General features: G+C 26.8%; 1 protein-coding gene and 1 pseudogene across 1 annotated transcript; one reads left to right on the top strand and one right to left on the bottom strand.

The window, feature by feature from the left end:
• The first annotated feature begins 288 nt into the window (after positions 1 to 288).
• LOC112594468 lies at positions 289 to 3,026 on the top strand (annotated as a pseudogene).
• A 3,646-nt stretch (positions 3,027 to 6,672) lies between these two features.
• LOC112594422 (dynein intermediate chain 3, ciliary-like) lies at positions 6,673 to 19,674 on the bottom strand. Its single transcript, XM_025339189.1, has 10 exons — positions 19,489 to 19,674; positions 16,850 to 17,011; positions 15,980 to 16,244; positions 15,622 to 15,875; positions 13,994 to 14,155; positions 10,582 to 10,790; positions 9,766 to 9,901; positions 7,848 to 7,994; positions 7,504 to 7,692; positions 6,673 to 6,940 (listed from the first exon to the last, which is right to left on the bottom strand). Exons 1-10 carry the CDS (start codon positions 19,672 to 19,674, stop codon positions 6,830 to 6,832), a joined length of 1,821 nt encoding a protein of 606 aa, XP_025194974.1. The 3' UTR covers positions 6,673 to 6,829.
• Positions 19,675 to 21,801: the final 2,127 nt, after the last annotated feature.

Below are 21,801 nucleotides of genomic sequence, written 5' to 3'. Positions count from 1 at the left end.
AGAAACATTTTTGTGTGTGGGTGGATAAGAAAAATGTACAGCACTGTAGTCAGCGTATTGTGGTTAAGTTATTCACACACACACACACACACACACACACACACAAAAATATATATTTTAAATTACATATTACTTATATAGTTATATATGATTGTTATGTTAACGATTCACACCTAGGTTATCCATGTACACTGTACAATGTACGTGTGTTAAAGGTGTTCTGATGGGGTGGAAGTTTCAAAGGTTTAGATCATGTTTTTGTTTATTCGTCTTTATAACGTTATTATCATGCTTCACGGTCATATTCATCTGCAGTTCAGGTAAATAATTCAATCGTTTTAAATCGTTATAAAATTATCTATTTATTCCAACCCCGTATTCGCACTAAATGTGGTATATTTAACATTTCATTTGTTATGTACATGTTCATTATTAATTACTTGTTATTATTCCGCAAGACAATCGATAATCGCTAAGCGATGGTTACGCCAACCAAAAGTGATTTAGCTATAGATATTGTGACATCACCATAATCAAATTTTTTTTTTCCGTGACATATTACTATATCATTGTATATTACTGTGCTCACCAGCAGGTACACCAATAAACACTAGCGAGTACACCAATAATCAATTAAACAAATATTATAAATTACACATTAAATAAACAAATTATGAAAATATACAACTTAATTGACATTCATAGGGTACGATATTAGACAATTTTTATTATACATAAACAAAATGCAATGCTTAAGTAAACAATTAATAGCATAATAAGTTGGGAAAATATGAATCGGGTCTTTGGATATTTAATCGCTTCAATTAAACACGAGTTGAGCCCGCAGTTATATTTTATTTTAATGTTGTTGATAATGACGATAATACTCGAGTTGGGTCCACAGTAAAGATAACCGGACAACATAACCGTCCGCCGTCATATTGTAAGTTGCTAATTTTTTCTTAAAATTATTTTAAGAGATAAGATGAATTAGTATATAAGTGGAGAGTTTACTCGATTAAGTATCGTAAAATACGTGTCTTTTAAATTTCTTTTTTAGTTTAAATAAATAACTGATTATGAAAAAAAAAAAAAAAAAAAAATGATAGTTTTATACATTTAAGTATAGTAACAAAAAAATTGAATTTTCGGGATTTTCAGCCAACCCTCACGTGGTATATCCTAAGTATATTCTAAGTATTTGTATTACATTCTAAAGCCAGAAATGTAGGTTATTTTTTATTTAATTACACACAATAAATAAATACAAACGAAATGATGATATCAATAATCTAAATATAAATGCAACCTAATTAAAATTTAATTGGTTTAAAATATATACATGTTAATATTTCAGTGTTTATATAGTGTTTAGAATTCCTCCTGTTCGTTGTGAAAAACAAAATTATTTGATACAGATAATGATAAACTTTGTAAGCAACATGAATCAAACTGAGAAAAATGATTCGTTAATTGTAGTGATGATTGCTGAAGTAATGTACACATGTGATTATCTAATATAAAATATATTACTGATGGGTTTATATTTGTATCTGATGTGTTATAATTTTTCAGGTCGATTTGGAATACACGCGACAAATTTCAGTAGAAATCAAAAATCAGTAATTATTTTCATTATATGCGATGCGCGTTATTCAAATAAAACATTTATTATTGTTGAATATTATTTGAATTGAGGTTACCAGATGCAGTGAACTTTGGCTTTGTAGAAGTAATTGCTCCAACCGCAGAATACTATCCAGATTTCAGTAAGATTCACGTTACCTACGTTCAATGACACTCAAGAACGGTACCGCTGAAGGAGCAAACAAAATTTGGATTTTGCTTTCTTGATGATGTATTATCAACCAAAAGGATCGTTTTATGTTCAATTCAAAAATGACCTAATCACGAAGCTGCAATTCCAAACTTTTATGAAAAAAACGGCTATGCAGTGGATAGTCGACAAAAAAGAGTGGTTCATATACGATTTTGGTGGACTTGGTTTTATTGGTAAAAGCCGTTGTAGTAACCAAATATTAAGTCACTATAGAGGAATAATGTACATTTTTATTTTAGAAAAACGATAAAATGTTCGGATTTACCGTGGCTTATACAATTTATCGTGATGTTTTATAACGAGAAACCAGGGGATTGGCTGCTGAATGAAATGATGCAAACAAAAGCTTATCGCAATGACAAAGATCTTGTGAGTAAATTTTTAATGGTATTTATCATAGTAAATTCATACTTATAATAAAATAGCTGTATAACTTAACTTAGTCCGAAAAATGAGCAAACAAAATATGGTGTTATATAGGAGTATATAATTTTTAGTGTACATATAAGTTTATGGGCTCTTTGGTATTAACGTATCTCGCTTATGAAGTGATTTGATTGAGATGTGCCATATACCTGTGTATTAATATAACCACTGGCAACCTTTAATATAAACAAAGACGTTCAATTTGCATGAGCCAAAAACGAAATGTATATAATATGAGCTACCTTATAATAATCTATCGGGATTAAAAACAAATCTATGAACATACCCCGAGTCTCAATCGGTTCAGTATTTTTTAAGTCTTAAAGGCATAAGCTCCATTTATACTATATTAATTTATATATATATTATATATAGATTATAAAAATGTTTATTATCAGACAAAATATTACGTAATATAACTGACATTTCAATTATTAAACTTTGGAAAAAATTTTGAATCGTAGGTATAAAGTCCGTATTGATTATTATCGTATTTAAGTATTTTTTCAGTAAAATTAAAAATTAAAAATTAAATTAAAGTTTGTAAATTTTGAACCATACAAAATAAAATTCAAACAAGTAATTTTTAATTGTTTAAGGTGTTTAAGCTATTTTATTAATTATTGTTCGTAGAAAGATTGTAAGAAAAGAAAAGACGCTATATGGATGAAACATGAAACACAATGTATCTTTATTCCAGCATGTTAAAACGTGGACATCTTTGAATGGCAAAATTCAACGTTTGAAAGTAAAGTTATGATTTGTATTCACAGGAAAATAATATCACGATTTTAACATAAGGTAACATATTTATATATTTGTTTCACAAGCAGAACATTTTTAAAATAAAAGCGCATAAAATGAAAAAAAATGTATTACACAAATAAAACAAGAGAATGATCTACAAAAAAGGTCAGGTTATCAGTAGTAGAAAATCAAAAAATCTTAAAACTATGATGAAATTAAAATAACAAAATTAATTGTAGTGATTAATCGAGTGAAATAATTTATTATTATTTAGTAATATGTAAGAACAGATACTTTGTAAAAAAGTTTAAATTTATAAACGCTATTAGTTTATTTACACATAGGCATAAAGTTAATGTATTTTTTACATATAGACTTAATTACAAAAAAAAAAAAAATTGACATAATTACTGATTATTCTGATATCATTTAAAAAGTATTTTTTTACAAAAATGTTTGTTAATTACTCAAAATATACAATTGTATAGATACCGACATAAAGTTTTCAATGAAAATTAGAGTAATTATACAGACGTAAGAAATATATGATATATTTATTTACAATTTTTTCGATTAAATATCTCAAAATAAATAAATAAAATAAATAATAATTATTGATAAGTACCGACGATATTTTTATTTTACATTAGTATTATTGTGAGTATATTGTACAGCATTAATTATTATGTATCTTTGTATTTATAATCAATGTCACTAAAATTATTATATATAATTTAATTATTACTATTTTGCAAAATTATGTTGATTTCATGATGAACAGAAATTATTTTCAGAAATATATTTTAAGTACTTTCCTCTAATAACTGATTTAACTGTTATCTATTACAGGCCGTATAAATGTATAATTTTTAAAATTTATTTGAAAAAATATAAAATAAAATGTGTCGTCATTAATTTTTAAAGTTGTGTGCACACAATGTTTTTGTGTTTCGGTTGTCAGTTTTAACTTCAATAGGTATACTAAAGTAAATCTAAAAAAAAATGTTGTCATCTGTGATCGAGTTACACGCAAAAATGGGAAAGCACCTTTAGGAATTAATTGAAGTACATTACACCAAACACTAATAAAAAAATTATGTTTACTTACACATTGTATAATGTATAGACTTAAATGTAGAATGCAACGGAAAATCGAATGTATTAAAAAAAAATATTGAGTTACGAAAAACGATGAATTATTAAAAACGATTGAAAAGAACTAATAATTTTCAACATATTTAGATTTGAGTAATAAATTTCAATTCAACTTAAAGTATCTACTTAGTATTTACCTATTTATATAATAATGTATGTTAAAATGAAATTAATATATCGTTTAACTGTTATGGTTATAAATCTAGTTGATTTTAATTGTATTTTCTTAATGTATCGAAAACGAGATGAGTGGACCATTCGTAACCAAGCGTTATAAATCCCAGGTAACGTGTTTAGATAATTTGTATGAAATAATTATATCATATAATTTGAATCGCATTCATCCACATCAATCTTAAAATAGTTTGGCACAATGATTTTTTTTTGTCGATTGAGTGCTTTGATTTATTATCGGTGTATCAAATGTAATTAGCTGTTGAAAAGTTGTTTTATGACATGAGATGAGGATTTAAGACTCAAAGTCGAGATATTCGATTTCAAAAATGTTTTTACTGATATTTCTTGGAATTGAAAATAAGATATTATATGGTTGGATGTTTTAAATGTCAACAGTGTACGCACATTTACAATTTTTTCCAGGTTTATTTTAAGTCGACCGCCAGCTGTCAATTAAAATGTAATTAATTTGTGATAGGTTGAAATCAAAAAAAATATGGATAATTTTTAGCAAATTGTATTTCAGCAGTGTAATCTGAGCAAGTGCAGATTATTATTATATGATAATAATGTATAAATAATAATGTGTATTGAATCTTAGGTTATATAGTTACAGCTATACAGATACCATGGTATGATATAGAAATAATAGAACATAATAATATAAATAGCCAATAGGCTTAGGTATAGTTAAGTGTCTATATCGGAGTGTCTTGTTTATAATCAAGTTAAAGGCATTTGCTCAGAATTCTTTAGGTTACTTATAGTTGTTACTTATTACTGATTTATCTAATATTTTATCACCGTTTTGCCTTTTTCCTTATTGTGACAGCGATACAATATTTAAGGTCCTAAATAAAGGCATGAGTTGTTGTGTCAATATTTTTGCGTGCCAAGGACTTTTCTATTATGCGTCGGCCGTTTGTTATTTTGAGATTGTTTACGTAGACACACCCGTATTCATTGATTTTCAATATTTAATTTAAAAATGTCATTTATCCATGTGACAGAATAATTTACTTATTCACAACTGTGGCATAAGGTTAGGTCCGGAGTGTCTGGACATAAAAGTGATCTAGGGACTATTTCCGTGATCTTCAGGATAATTATATATATATATATATATATTATATACATACAGATATAATATAGTACACAAATACATATAATATTATATCTACATCTAATGTTTAAAAATGTATGAATATTTTATGAAATACTTCAATATTTTAGTAAATCGTTTTATTGATTTTTTTTTTAAATAAGTTGTATTTTTATGTAAGTTAGTCATTAGTGGTTACTTTCATTAATATTATAAAAGTACTTAACATTTTTTATACTAAAAAAATATACGAAAATATTTAAATCGGAACGGGTCATGTGTTTGAAGGCCATGTTTTCGAATGACAAGTGTTAGAAAATTTATTTGTTCAAATAATAGTGTAATCGAAAAATTATTTATTTAAATAGATATATGTTCGAAAAGTCGTATGTATGAAAATGATTTATTTAAATTAAAAATAGCTATCTAATATTTTAAAATTAGTAAAAATAAAATGAAAAAAAAAAATTGTCAACGGCCCCTCCCTCCCCCCAGTGCGATGATATTCGCCTATATCGCCTATATCAAAAGTTAAAAGTTTAGCTTAAGTTGAATTACCCTTCTTCGCCTGATAAGGGTCAACGGCCATGGCGGTGCAATATCGGCTATATTGGAGTTACTAGATTAGACATTGAACCATTACCCGCCCGCGCGACCTTAGCTGGTACATATATAATATTTTTTATTTCTTAAAATTAATCTAATATATAATATTTTAACGTAACAAAAAACACAATTTTCGGGAGATATTCTAACTAACATCTACGTGGTGCCTCTTGGGTAACGCAAATAGGCTAGTCCCAATTCTTGTGCTCTCATGAATAACTCATGATATTTAATATATTATTTCATTCATACGACTTTTCGAACATATATCTACTCGAACAAATAACTTTTTTAATACTTGTCATTCGAAAACATGACCTTCGAACACTTGTTTAAATGATATAATATCCTATACTTATATACAAAGTTTTGACACAAACAATCGAAAACAAAATCCTAACGGCTGATAAAGTAATATAATATATTAACTATTGTACTCAATAGTCAATACATTAATAATATTTGACACTATCAATATTTGTACTTATTGTTAAAAGTAAATCGTTGATTATATTTCTTTTACATTTATATAACAAATTTTTACTTATTTAATATTGTGTATTTTAAAAAATTCAAATAATAAACTATTTGTTGTAAATTTTCACTCAATAATTTCCGATAAATATAATGATTATTATAAGTATATTTAGTATAATTTATGTTGATGTTTTAATAAATCATTTCTGGGTTTATAGAACGTTTTACATTATGATTGATGAAGAACATCAGTTATTGTTCCACCCGAATACATTAATTATTATTTTAACCATTTGTCATTATTGATCAATAATGCTCTGATCGATTAATACATTATCATTATTTTCATTTTCCTTTGAGTTTTCTAATTCCTGTGTGCTATCGTTGTTTTCATTCGATTGTTGTTTCTTCTGAAAAAAGAGAAAAAAAGAAAAAGAAAAATCGTACGATATTCATATGCATTAATATCTACAATTATTTACATGGAATTGTATAACCATGACATTTATTGAAAAACCATTCTATTGACAATTTTACTATATTATGCTATGTTATGTTTATTATAAGTACTTTTATTTTTTTATTTTTAATAAATATTAGAAAAATATATATTTTTTAATAACAGTTATAGTAAATATATATCTTCGAGTATGAGTAAAGAAAAAAATTAATATACAGAGTATGAAAGTTTGAGAAGAGTAATTTACTCAACAAAAACACTCTGATGCGATAAAGATTTGATTATTTTATGCATATATATATATATATATATATATATATATATTTATAATTCAATTTGCAAAATAGTGTTTTTGAATAGAGCCATAGCCCAAAATACATATTATGGCGAAATTTTGTAGGTACAGAATTGAATTTGTGTACCTTATTTTTCCTTTGTCATTTTCCATTTAAATATTATTTAATCTATATATATATATATTCGCGGATTATTGCAAAAAAGTCAACAACTCACGATCATGTCAATGAGTTCCATGAATTCTTTTTCAGCTTCTTCTACCATTCGGATTTCGGCTTCAGCCAATTGGACGAGTTTATCTTTTGTCGTAGTGGTGTCAGCTTTTGCTGACGTTTTTGTCTTTAATTTTAATTCCCGTTGTTTTGCCTCTATAATTTTTTCTCGTCTCGTTTCTCGATCAAACATCTATCAATAAATTGCAGATTAAAAAAGATAATTGATCATTTGAATATAGAATGTATTTCTAAACACGTATTGATCATATATACAAATGTTATCATTAGTTTTGATTTAATACATTTTTTTATATTAATCACTAGGTAGTCAGTAATGATGCTCACTGCTGTCAGCAAAGCTTTATCATTTTTTCCGGCAGTGACGAACCAATCGTTCATTTTTATCACGTAGGTCTTTCCACAGTCGTCGCCGACGGCCAACATAGCACCACCTTCGTGACATCGAATACAATTCAATCCTTTGTCAGCCACCTATGAACAGAATACATGGAAACAAAAAGAAAAGCAAGATCGTATAGAATTGCATTTTATCGTTGTGACATTATGTCTCTTGGTCACCGAAGAGGTTATATTCGATTTGGTTTTTATGTCTAAAAATAATAAAATTAGATTTTTACAGAAAACGAACATATAATGAACTCCAGGTAGTATAAAGTACTTTTTGTGTAGAATATATCAATAATAATACTCTAATGCACAAGTCTAATAAGTAATAAATAACAATGTGATATATAATACGAGTAAAAGAAAAAGAATGGGTTTTAGAATTAAGTAGAAGTATATTGTGTATTCACCAATTTAGTGAACACTGAATTTCTCCGATGGATTTTATTGGAATAAATCGAATTTTTTTTATAAGCTAGTGATATATAAATACACATTTATAGATACATTTTAAAATTTTTATTATTTTGGTTTTTGTGTGCGCAATAAAACATGTTTTTTAATAGCGACACCTATTTTTAACTCCATTCCAATAGATCTAATTTTTAAAATAATTTTGATGTTTCAACTATGATTCTAAATTTAAAATTGTTTGAATAAAAGCTATTTTAATTTTAATAAATAATATACATTTTTACAAATCATTAAACTGCATAAAACCATTTAAAGTTATTTATTATTGGTTGCTTTTTGAATAGTTTTTTAATTTTTTTTGTGAGGACATTTGAAAATAATATTTTACAAAAATTCACCAATTAATCTAGCAGGTTTAAAAAATAAAATCGTGGTTGCGTGTAATAACCTTACTGAAAATCAAATTATGTGACCAAGCTGCAATAGAGAATGTCTACAACGTTTTCAATAATGCGTCAAAAATAACTGAACAAACTTTGAACAATTTATTTAATTAATTGTATAATTATAAAATTACTGTTGTAATCGATATTTAATATTTAATAAATAAATGTGTATTCATATTAAATTAATCTTGTTTATAACGCGTATATAAAAAAAAACTTCGTTAAAGTATTCAGAAAGTAACCAATAATAAATAATTATAAATGGTTTTATGCATTTAAATGCATTGTAAAAATATATTATCTATTAAAATTTAAATGGCTTTCAGACAATTTTTAATTTAGAACCAAAGTTTATCAATATTTCTTAAAAAATTAGGCCTGTCCTAATGAGATTTTTCAAAATAGGTGTTGCTATTTAAAAAAAAATAATGTTTTATTGCACATGCACATACTGAAATGATAAAAATTTTGAAATGTACGTATATTTATAAATGTGTATTTATAGTATACCACTAGCCATAGGTGTTCTTAGGATATTTCAATGGAGGAGGATGAAAAAATGATTACATAATAAGTCGTAAGGTTAGGTTAGGTTAGGTAAATTAAGATTAAGAAAATAAAGAACCTTAAGGGGAGATCTATCACCCATATCCCCCCCCCCCCCGAGAACGCCCATGCCACTAGCTTGTAAAATAAAATTCGATTTATTTTAATAAAATTTGGTCGAGAAATTTAGTGTTCTATAAATTGGTGAACACACGGTCGTATATAACTCATTCGTATATAATAGTTTTAATTTAATATTAAATAAAATATTATTGTAAAGTGTATTCAAGTTAGGTTAAGTTAAAATGTCTTAAGTTTTTCAGCAATTACTTAAAATAATTTCAATTAATAACTTTAACCTACAAGAAACAGTTTACGGATATACCATATGAAATAATCCGGGTATCAGTCAGAAGTTGAGAAGCCAATTAGGAAGTACTGATCGGAAATACCTTAACGGTGAGTATTGGATCCTTTTGCTTCTGTAAGATGTCCCAACCGTCCATGCAACCATCAGCCCTGGTTGTATAGAAAACCGATGGCTTTGATTCGCTCCACGCACCGCCAGTTAGTTTAACGTCATGATGTCTACAAAACAATGATCATTAATTATTTACTCACAATTATATTTAATCTAATATTTTTATTTTATTTTGTATACAAATAAATTGGTGTTTACGTGGCGAATCTTTTAACGTTAGTTTCCAAACGAAACGATTAATGTATGTTTTTAATAACTTTATGTATGTATTTTTTGAACTAATTTTGTGTCCATTATCATTTTCTGAGAAGTAAAAATATTTAAATACTTAACTTTATAATAAGTATTTGATATAAAATTCTATCTACTTAGTACTTTGAGTAATCTAAAGTTCAAAACTCTCAATACTCCTTGATATTTTAATGAAAAACTTTTTAAATTACGGAAAAACGAAAATATTTATGTGATACTATTTTAAGACAAAATCAAATGTTTACCATTGTTATAATTCAAAAATAAATAACCGTAGATAATTGAAATTTTCACCAAACGACTAGCGTTTTTTTGACATAATATAATATCTTGGTTTTTCAAATTCAACTTGTATCTCAGATCATTTAAAGTTACACTATAAATAGTTCTTAGACATATATTAAATTTTCTTGTGATGTATGTAATTTAATAAAATAGGTTAAAGTAATAAAAAGTGTACTCGATTAAGTACGTCACTTTGTTACATGCAATCATGTGTATATAGGATATTAAATATTGGTAATAAATTACTTACTTGGTCCACATTATAGGCGATTCTTTCACGTCTTCCGACCATATTCTCACTTGCCAATCACCAACGGTCATGAAGTTTTTTAAAAATGCAGGGTTCCGTTGCACCGAATACACTGGGCCATAGTGACAGTTGTACGTAGATGATATTTTCTCAAAAACCGTTTTGCCTTTACGATTTCCATTGAACACTAATCCAGTCTCTGTGCCTATCTATACTTATGAATACATGGTAAATAAGCATATTGTATATATTTACAAATGTATTACAATTTTCAAATTAATAATAATAAAATAAAAACAAAATATAATGAGAAAATGGTGAACTCGAATCATGGAATATCTACGAACAGTATTTAGATAGTAAAAATAATATAGGTATACATAAATATTAGATTACTAGCTAAATAAATAGATAGAATATTCGTTTTTTATCTTAATAAATTTGTAGATAAAACTTTTTTATCTAACAATTTTTATTAATACTTGACATGCTATTAGATTGTTAGCTGAGTAATGAGATTAGAGGAGACATAACCAGGAATGCTTATTTTGTGTCAAAATTATATTTAAGGATACGTATATAATAAATACATTTTTTAATATAATGGGCGTACAGTACCAATTTCAATATATAAGTTTAACAAATACGTCTAGAGTCTACTCAAAATCATGGTTGGAAACCCAAATAAGTAAACCTAGGTGTTAATTTTATTATTACTTTACACATATTTTTTGGTATTAACTTAAAACACTTAAAATAAAACATAGACCTTTTATATTATATTCAAACTATAAATTAAAATTTCAATGAGAAATTAAAATAAATTCAGCAAATTAATAATTTATGAACAAAACTTTATTGTTCCTTTTGAAAATATAAATATTATATAGCATAAATAATTAGAAATTAAACTATTGTACAAATTATTATGTATAATAATATTATGATATAAACACAGAAATATATAACTACTAGTCCGGTGCTTTATCGTCTATCGTTATTGAACATTAAAATATTATAATAATAATTGTAATAGCAATAAATACAATTATTACGGGGATAGTGTCCAATAAATATTATTATATTGTTTTTTACTCATATATATATATATATAGTATATTAATAATATTATATTTGATGTAAAATGAGTAAATGAGTAAATAGTTATTAAAAAGAATCCATGAGAATTTCACAACAAGCTATTAATTAGAAACTAATTCGTCTAATTATTTGAATAAGATGTAGACAATTAATTTGTATCTAAATAATATATCTAGATATCACTCATTACTGTCTATGGTTAAAAATTGTGTAAAACTAATGGTTGTTGATTCGTTTGTTTTTGATTATTCAATTTTTTCTCTTAGATCATAATTATGGTTAGTAATTTTGTATCTAGTATCTGAAACAATTAAGCTATTGTCCTATTCATTATTAGCAAGTTGATTATAAATGTTTAAATTTCTAAAAACGGCTAGATCTTAACCAGTGATCTATAATATCCACTATCTTAAATTTGAATGAAATAACTAGCTGTTTGGATGTTTAATGAAAAATATTCTTTTCGATTTTTAAAATAATTAGTATGTCAGCGCATTATGACTTCTTAAAATAAACTTTTATAATGTTATTATAATTAATATAATTAATGTATTATGTTCTAAATAAAAATATGTACTTGATATAAAATAATAAATAAATAATTTTAGGCATCATTTATAGAGTACAAAAAACTATTTGTCATACATTTTAATTTCGTGTATATATTTTAATTAATTATGCAGATTTGCTCATAAATTATTTAAATATTTTGGAGATGCTAATGCCTAAGAGAGTTATTCTTTTGATAGTTAAGGCCATTGACTTTCACTTTTATATAGTAGCAGCACTACAATTCAAATTCTAAATATATGAAGATTTGAGGTTTCTGACTTTCTGATTATTTATTAAACATAACGTTTGAATTAATAATTGATAACCAGCTGGACGTAAAGTTCGAATGTATATAGTTTATACAATCCGTTGCCCTTTTTACTGTGAGAAATCAAGCAATTTTTTCGGAACATCTGTAATTTATAGATATGCGCTTGTTCATCTGTAGCCAGTATACAAAAAAATTTGCATAGTATTGTAGTGTAGGAAAAACTTTGTCTGTATATTATGTTATTGCACAGTTTTTTAATAATCGAGTAAAAAGATTAGAAATTTTTATCAAGAAATTAAAAATTATTTAATAAAATCTGTCATTTTTGTATTAACTAATTCTAATCTAAAGTTTATATTTTTAAAATAATAATGTATTTGATATCGATGTGGGAAAATGAAAAATAAATACAGAATAGTGTTTAGTAAACCCTGAGTTGATATTTGATACTTGCGTGACCCCCAAAATCCTATTTCATGTTTTTAATTATTATAATCAAACACAGTAAAAAATAAAAATTATTGTTTTATTTCTTTAGAAAAAAAAAAAGGTAATTTTTTACTCAATAGAAAGTATCATTATTTTTGTTACTTGATTTGTATAATGAAACTATTTTATTTATTATTTTTTTTTTTTTTAATTACCATTCTTTTTCTACGGACTAATTAACTTATTAGCTTCAAAATTTGTTCAGTAACGATTTTGAAAGTCTAAACCTTATCTTAAAATCATGATTATCCCATTTCATTACATGATTAATTATTTCTCATACTGTATAAGGTCTTCTTGGATAATTAATAAATTCTAATATTTCATCAGCATACAACAAATTTGGCTGAATATTCATATTTTAAATTTATACGATATGTATTTATTTTTAAATACAGTTTATATATTCAAAAACTATATAAGTGCTTATAGTTTATATAAATATAATAACCACAGACTACAGTCGTGATATAGTACAAACTTATTATAAAGAATAGGTAATATAATTTTTAATTGTTCAGTTAAAAGTTTGAATGATAAAAAAAATAAAAGATAAATTATTCAATACTTTATCTCTCAGTAAAGCTTAACCAAAAGGTAACTTTCAGTTAAATTAAACTGACAGTTAAAAGTCCGTAGGAGTTAAATATATAACCCTGGCCTTAAGAAATAAAAATGCAATTCGACTAGGCTGTAAACAAATAATCCACGTATAACATAATAATATACATACATTATATTATATTATTGTAGTTAACAGCAGTTAACCCCATTGTTATTATCAAATAAAATAAAAAATTAATTATATAATAATATTTATTGTTTAATTTAGTATTTGTTATAGTTGAGGGAGTTAGATTTATACATGACCTCTAAATGGCGGTGAAAGACGGGGTGTCATAAATACTATTGGTAAATTTATCGTAAATCACATTACGTACCTACATAATATTGTCAAAGATTCGGTGTGTAATCGTTATATGATGATAATATACGTACCATAAATCGTATGGGGATCGAAGGATCGTAATCCATGCAAAACACTCCGTGAGACCGAGTCCATTTCATCCATTCCGGTTCGTCAACGTTTTCCCCTTTCGATAAATCTAAAATCAACACTTCCGTGGGTTCAGTAAGTTTTCGGGCGTCCCACCACATGACCTAAAGAAAAAGACTATACATTATGAACGAAAATCATTCATTAGTATGATAATAATTATTTGTCAGTGTCGGATTAAAGGGGAACAAAATAGACGATTGCCTACAGATCGATATTTTTAATTAAATTTTTTGTAAAAACATTCTTCGAATGAAACAAAATTATATTTATTTTACCTATCACGCAGTTTTTTCATTTTCGTGGCATCAATTATATTAATTTATCATTTTATATTGAATGTTTCGTAACAAAAAGTAGTGAAAATAATGATAATAATGTATTACATGAACGAATAAAAATAAAACAATTCATAATATCGCGGAAAATTATTCTATAAATATTTAGATTTAATTAATATTTTTTATTCATGTTATTAATTGCATTACGTAGAATTGTCTGTGTTATTTAATCTAATAATATTTTCAATAAATAAATTAAATTATCCTTAAAAAAAAGAATGAAAGTAGTATGACCTAGAATCTAGATGAGTGGGTTATATATACGTAAAATATATGTATTTTATAATCGCATATATATCCATCGGTATTTTCATTTTGAATTTACTAATTAAAAATATCGATGTTACCTATTTATTATAATATACTTTTATGGTTGCATCCGAATTGCATACCAAAAAAAGTGCGATGCGGTAGACTACCGACTTACAATATGCATGTTTTATTGCGATATAAAGCCCAGTGGCGTGTGTAAATTTTGAACATACATTAGTTTTTACCGGTTTGCACGAATATCGATTATTATAATAAATAAACCTAGTAAATTGCATAAACTGTATTTTGGGGTTTCTTTAAGTATGATACAAGATTATAAGTAGATATAGAAAATAGAATTAGAATTAGAATGATTATTAGACTTTTTTTTTTTTTTGTCATATTTATTTTATTTGTACAATCTGTATAAATTATATTTACAATAAGTATAATAGATGGAAGGATATATAATAGGATTATTAGACATAGAGGATATAATTTCATAAGTATATGATACAATTATCTATATAAAATTTAGTTGTTTATAATTGTCAACAATTAACTTTTCAGTTTGATTTATATTATTTTTAGATTTCAACAAACTCGACTGCAATATTATTTATCAAATTTATTATTGCATAACTATACATATAATTTTGTTTATTTTGATTTGAAATTTTTCGCTGTGTATAACAAATAAATTAGATCAGTTTTATACATTTACTGAAAAATGTAACTGACAATGTCACTCGTATTTTGTGTAAACCAGCTATGATATATATATAAAAAAAAAGAAACTGTGCACATTACTCGATTAAATAAATAATAAATTTTGCATGTAATTTGGAAACACCAATTTATATGTGTACAATATAAAGGTTTAGATTTCGATCATTTTATTTTATTATCGTATTTAAAAATATCATATAAAATAAAAATCACACTATCATTACAAAATATGTTTGTTTGTAGCGTACCTGACCGTCACTGGAACCGGTGTAGAACTCGGTGCTAGTCTTTGAATGGATCCAATGGAGACTTCGGACTGGATCCCGGTGACCGTCTCTTATGTTGCTGATAGCCACGTTGGTCGAGCTCTTGCGAATGTCCCAGAACGCGACCTGGCCGCTCATCAGACCGCCAGCCAGGCACTGCGCATCCCTGTGGTTGAACTCTAGCGTGACGATCGGATGCGGCGACTCGATCGTGAAATAAGGAGTGGTGGAGTCCTCTGAAAGAGTGGGGCAAGAAACGTTCAAATTACATTATCGCTAAAATCACTAGTTGTTTTTATACGAGAATCGTGGCCATGACGGTTTCTTAGCGCACACATACCCAAGTCGAATATGAACGAGTCGGAACTGGTGTCTGGGTCGGTCATCTGAAATCTCATATCAGCGTAGCTTACCGCGACCAACGTGCCCTGATCGGGTGACCAAGATATGTTTTGTACTGGTCGGATTGGTTCACGGGGGTCCGACATCACCGCCACCGTCCGGAAAGACGGTGTCAATGTTTGCATATTTTGACAGCTCGGGTCGGTAAAGTACGGTTGGTATATGTCTATGGAATTGTTTTGATTTATGAAGTGTTCGGCAAGCTGAAAAACACGACCATAGTATACGATTACATACGTATTATATCGAACGTCTGGATCGAATCATAGTAGTCAAACGAGTTTAAAAATTAACATTTCATAGAAAATTAACGTATACACAGATGATGTTCTTAAATTTAGATTTGATTACAGGAGACCATTCACTTTAATATTAAAGCTAACATCATAAAATTGATTTTGTAAGAAGCGAATTTGCAGTGTTGTTTTTTAAGATGTAGATCAATAATGAATATCTAAAATAGTGGATGTAGCGTCGTCTGCGGAAACGCGTGACATGACACGTGACAAAGATGTAGCTAAATTATCTACTCATAACGCCGTGTAATCATAGTAATCATAATATTTTCAATATTATATAAATATTATATTAACAGTTGCACAAGTGTTATGTAGGTGTTTAAGAAATACCTGGGAAATGGATAAGGTATATAATTTGTGAGATTTATAGTACTTATACGTTTTTTTTATCTATGAAACGAATTTGAAAATAATATGTAGTTATCATTAGGTAGGTAGGTCCTTTTGTTGGCAAATCGTATTTTATTATTGTTACCTATGTGTAATTATTTTTAGAAATCTATACTCACGTTAGACATTTGCATAACTGCTTGTAAATACATTTCATCCTTTTCCGCCTTTTTCCGGAACCTAACTATTTGTTCAGGGTCGTCTAGATTTATGTCTTTGGGCCAACCACCTTCTGTATGGAAAATCCCACGTTCAGCATATTCCACGCGCACAGTGTTCGCCTATAAATAACAATGCGCCCTATAAAATTGGCAGTACAATAATATTATCTATACCATGTCCTATAGTGTTGTGTATGTATAATATAAGTTAGTTATATAATGCAACCTGACTTAACGGATTATGTTGTGATAATGTCCCCGTAAAATGATAGTTATTTCAATATATTCTAATCTGTTTATAAATCTATGAGGATTCATTTAATTATACGGACAGGGTCAGTAATATTTCTTCTCCCGATGCTTTTCATAATGAACGACAATCTTAGTTCAAATTTAATTAATGTAGATATCTACATAATATACTAAAAAATGGTTTCGTTGGTTATTGCGGCATAATACAGATCACGACCACCGATTATATACGTCTATTGCTTATAGCTAATAACAATTATGTTAATTGTGTATAATTTTGATAATTTTAAATATATTCATTAAATACATATGTGTAAAATAGTCATTTTTTACGGTCTCACCGTTGTAATATATTATACACAAATAAGTTCCATTACATCGAAGATTTTGTTAAAATAATATAACAGTTATATTATAGTATATTGTTAAATAAATACATTTTGCACAGTGTATAGAGTGGACCAATTGCGCCTAAAACAAAGTTTTTGTTTAGGGTCAATGTATCAATTGCGCTCCTTATATTTTAGGGTCAGTGTACTTATTGCGCTTGTATTTAAATTTTGTTGTTCAATTTAATTCTACCAACATCGACATAAACAATCTACACATAAAAATGCTTAAAAATTAATTTATTGATTAATTGATTACTGGTTTAAGTGACTGTTTATAATATACTTAATAATAGTATCGGGAATTTTATGAAACATTATTATTTTTACGCATATTTGATCGTAAAAATATGAATTTGAGTGATAGACGAAAATAAATTTTTTATTATCATTGGATATTTATTTAAGCCTAATATTGTTTTGTTGCACAATATATAAGTAGTAAACTTTATATAGGATAACACATTGATAATAGCCGTTACTTACATATATATTGTTATTTAGTATTAGTTTGAATTGTAAAAAAGTTTAAATGTGAATTAATATGTAACTAATTTAACTTCAATTTTGAATGATTGACTATATTTATTTATTTTTGTTATATCGTGTATTTATACTCGTAAAAATCGATAAGGGTATTAATTTATTATATAATTATAACTAACTAATAAGTATTTTAAAATGTATGGAGTAAAATTAGTCTATTAACTCTAAAATATTTTAAGTGTGATTGGTATATAAAATAGTAATTTTAAGCGCAATTGGTAAACTATCGTATAGAGTACTGTATAACCGGTCTACTGACGTAATTTGATATACTACGCCTAATTCAACTTCGTATCTATTGCAATGTGCACATTGCATCTCTTGTGTTAAAATCTTTGTCTCCTTTGTGTAATTGTCAAATACATCAAGCCTATTGTTTTGCGAGTGAATGAAGAATTTACAACACTCTTCTCTGTTATGTATAGATAGTGTAGATTAATATAATTTTACATAATTTTCTCTCCGTATAAGATACACTATAATATTTTGTTTTCATAACATAAACCTAGCCTAACCTTGTATGGTTTTATTTTTGTGGATTTCGATAATGAGTATTATGTTAATACTATTAGAGTGATATAAAGGAAAAGAAATATTGACTTTATTTATGGCTGTGTTGTTTATAATGATTAATGATAACATTATTTACAAGTATAACTTTACTGTATTCTTTGCCGTATTATGGTTTCGAAACGTTTCCTGTAAATATAGTCATTAAACTGTTTCATAACGTAGTTATAACAATATATATATATATTCTACTATAAACCAAGTATTATAGTTATTAGTCTTTCGTTCTACATAGGTCGTATAAATTATACTGTAGCGGTCCACATTCATTAGAAAGTATAATATACATCGTCTGCAGACTTAAACTCTTACAAAATGATTTATAACTATAGAATATTTAAATAAGATGATTTTTAATATTGAACTCACTTAAAAAAAATATATATACTGTAACTATGTTTCACAAAATGTATGATTTCAGGCTTAGCATTAATTTACGTATACAAATCGAATTTAAAATATATTATCTTAACATGAATTTTCCTATTATTTTTTTTTTTTATTCTATAGGATAACATATTATATGAATCATATAAATTTGGACTTCATTTAGTTCAAATTTTTTGAAACTTCTTCAATTGTAACAAAACTATCTTTGAGAAAGTGATAGTGAAACAAAATTGAGTCGCTTTTCAGCTCTAGAAGAATGACTAAATATGTATTTGAATAGGTTAGGCAATGACACTCTTTAGTTTCAATTTTTATATTGTTTGATTGGACTAAACTAATTTTAATTTATTTCGAGTTTTAATAACACTAATTAAAACAATAATTCAGTTCAATTCAATAAAAAAAAAAAAAAAAAAAAAAAAAAAAACGTTGACGCATCATTAAAATTACTTCGTGCTCTGACCAATCATTGCTTTTGTTGGTGCTCTTGTCCACCGGATTTTCTAGTGACCACAGTTGTTCTTCCAGGCCTGGTTCTGGTGTCACATTGACCAATGTCGTCGGGCCAGATTTCACGAATGAGCACTGTCGGCCGTACTCGCGCCTCAGCTTACTGTATGTGTAGCTTGTATTCATTTTCTGAAAGATTCATTATAAGAGAAGATTTGTGTATGATTTTATAGATTTAAGGTATAATTAGACCAGAATTGCTGTGAATTAAATACACTTATTAACAGATGTCGAATAAGTACGCAACTCTATAATAAGCAATAACAAAATATGTAATAAAAAACCAAAGGTTAAATTAATTATTTTATTTACATTCAATTCAAAAATACTAATGAAGAATTATGATGAAAAAAAATGCATTAAATAAATCCATGTAAATCATAAAAAATGGGCAAACGTTAAAGAAAACAGGGTAAAAACAATGCAAAATATTGAAATTATTGTCAATCATTTTTTACACGTAATTTGTCAAAATAAATTACTGAACGTACGCGCCAAGATTAGAATATATAAAGATTACAATATGCAGCTTTGAGTATATATGCTCAAATCCCAAATTACGCAAAAATATGCTAAATAGAGTTGTATATTTACCTATCGCGCCGTGCACTATAATAATAATAATAATGTAAAACAAACTTTTAAAAAATTTAATTCCTTCTATACAAAAAACATGCAAATATTTCAAAATATTAAAATATCAAAATTACAGCACTGCAAATGATTGAAATTAAAATTAATATGATCGGAAACCAACAAAAAAATAACTACAAAAACAATCTTATGAAAAGAAGTGATGATTTTGCGACGATTGACACAGCTAAAGACAGGTGCGTTGTACGCAAAGTGTGGTTGGTGTGTGTAAACGGTTGTCCATAGTTACAATTGTTCAATGTTATAACTATATGTTTAGGAACGTTATAGATTTAACATTCTCGAATGTTACGTAGAACCTACGTGTGGCGCTGTCGTTGTTCAAGACCTAACCGTAATGATGATTAATATGGTAATAATACTTATTAACATAAAATATTAAATTGTTATGTAACATTGCAACAGTTTTGGCAATGAAAGTCTTTACAAAAAATGTAAAAGATGTGTTGACTAAAATATAGCATAGATAAAACTTTACATGTTTAAGCCCGGATTAAGGAGGGCCCCGGGTCCACAACGGATATCAAAGGATAGTGGGCTCTTGGTAGATTTTACGTTTTTTGGTTTTTTTTTTTTTTTTTGTAAAAATATTTTGATTATAGATATGGGCCTCTAAAATTGTTTGAACCCGGGTCCAAAAATATCTTAATCCGAGCTTGCTATAATCCTATAAAATACCGGTAAATGAACAAATTTATGTAATATCCTGTATGTTTATAATTAAAGTAAAGTTATAGTTTGCTGTGCATCGTTCGATTATATCATTCGAGTAATCGATAAATCATACAATGAATTAAGACAAAGTTACATGGGTATATATTAACAATTATTATAATTATATAGTGAGCTAATAAATATAATATTCTTATTGTTATAATGTTTTCTCATAAATATTTTGTAAAAATTAAAAAACGAAAAAAAAAATGCAATTTTACACACGCATTAGGTATAAGGCTATCATAAAACATATACAGTATATCAGTAAACATATGTCGATAGCCCCCATAAGCTATAGATACTACTACTCTGCTCAACATTTCCTTGCGTGGCTAAGACGAGCATCGGTACTGTTGTTTCTACCTGCAATAGTGTTGGACTAGGCGTTTGAATCGTTTGATCATTATTGATGTTGAAGATTATCTGCAAAATAAAATGATACATCAGTATAAGAACTTGTGCTCAATTTATAAGTATGAAAACTATTTTATTAATATGACTCATAATATGCGATGTTCAACATGTGATCTGGTGACCCAAACTCGTATAAGTCACGATCTCACTGCGTTAAAACGGCAATTTCAATTGTACTCGAAAAGTAACAATGTCATAAATTATAATTTATGACTCTGTTCTACTTACTATAGTAAAATAACTGCAAGTCTGCGAGTAATTATAGACACAATATAATGATACATACAATTGCTTGCAATCGTTCAATTAAAATACTCTTATGTGTAATATTTTTAAATTTAAAAAATGCCTATTTTCATTTTTAGCTTAACTAACATTTATTTGCTCGATTTATGATTATCAAATTACATATGATTATTGCAATATTTTGTGTGGAACATGATTTATTCACTTTCCTATTATAATCAA

The sequence above is a fragment of the Melanaphis sacchari genome, unplaced genomic scaffold (genome assembly GCF_002803265.2).
Source record: "Melanaphis sacchari strain LSU unplaced genomic scaffold, SCAv2.0 Contig22_pilon_pilon, whole genome shotgun sequence".
NCBI classification, from domain to species: Eukaryota; Metazoa; Arthropoda; class Insecta; order Hemiptera; family Aphididae; genus Melanaphis; species Melanaphis sacchari.
This window is presented reverse-complemented; position numbering and strand designations above follow the sequence as displayed.

What these genes read in the sequence shown, in the direction of transcription:
- LOC112594422 (XM_025339189.1), bottom strand. Translation starts at nt 19,674, where the DNA reads ATGAATACAAGCTACACATACAGTAAGCTGAGGCGCGAGTACGGCCGA. An exon ending in ATGATTGGTCAGAGCACGAA is followed by an intron (nt 17,012 to 19,488) that starts GTAATTTTAATG and finishes TGTTATTTATAG; the next exon opens with GCGAACACTGTGCGCGTGGA. An exon ending in CCGGTTCCAGTGACGGTCAG is followed by an intron (nt 14,156 to 15,621) that starts GTACGCTACAAA and finishes CTTTTTCTTTAG; the next exon opens with GTCATGTGGTGGGACGCCCG.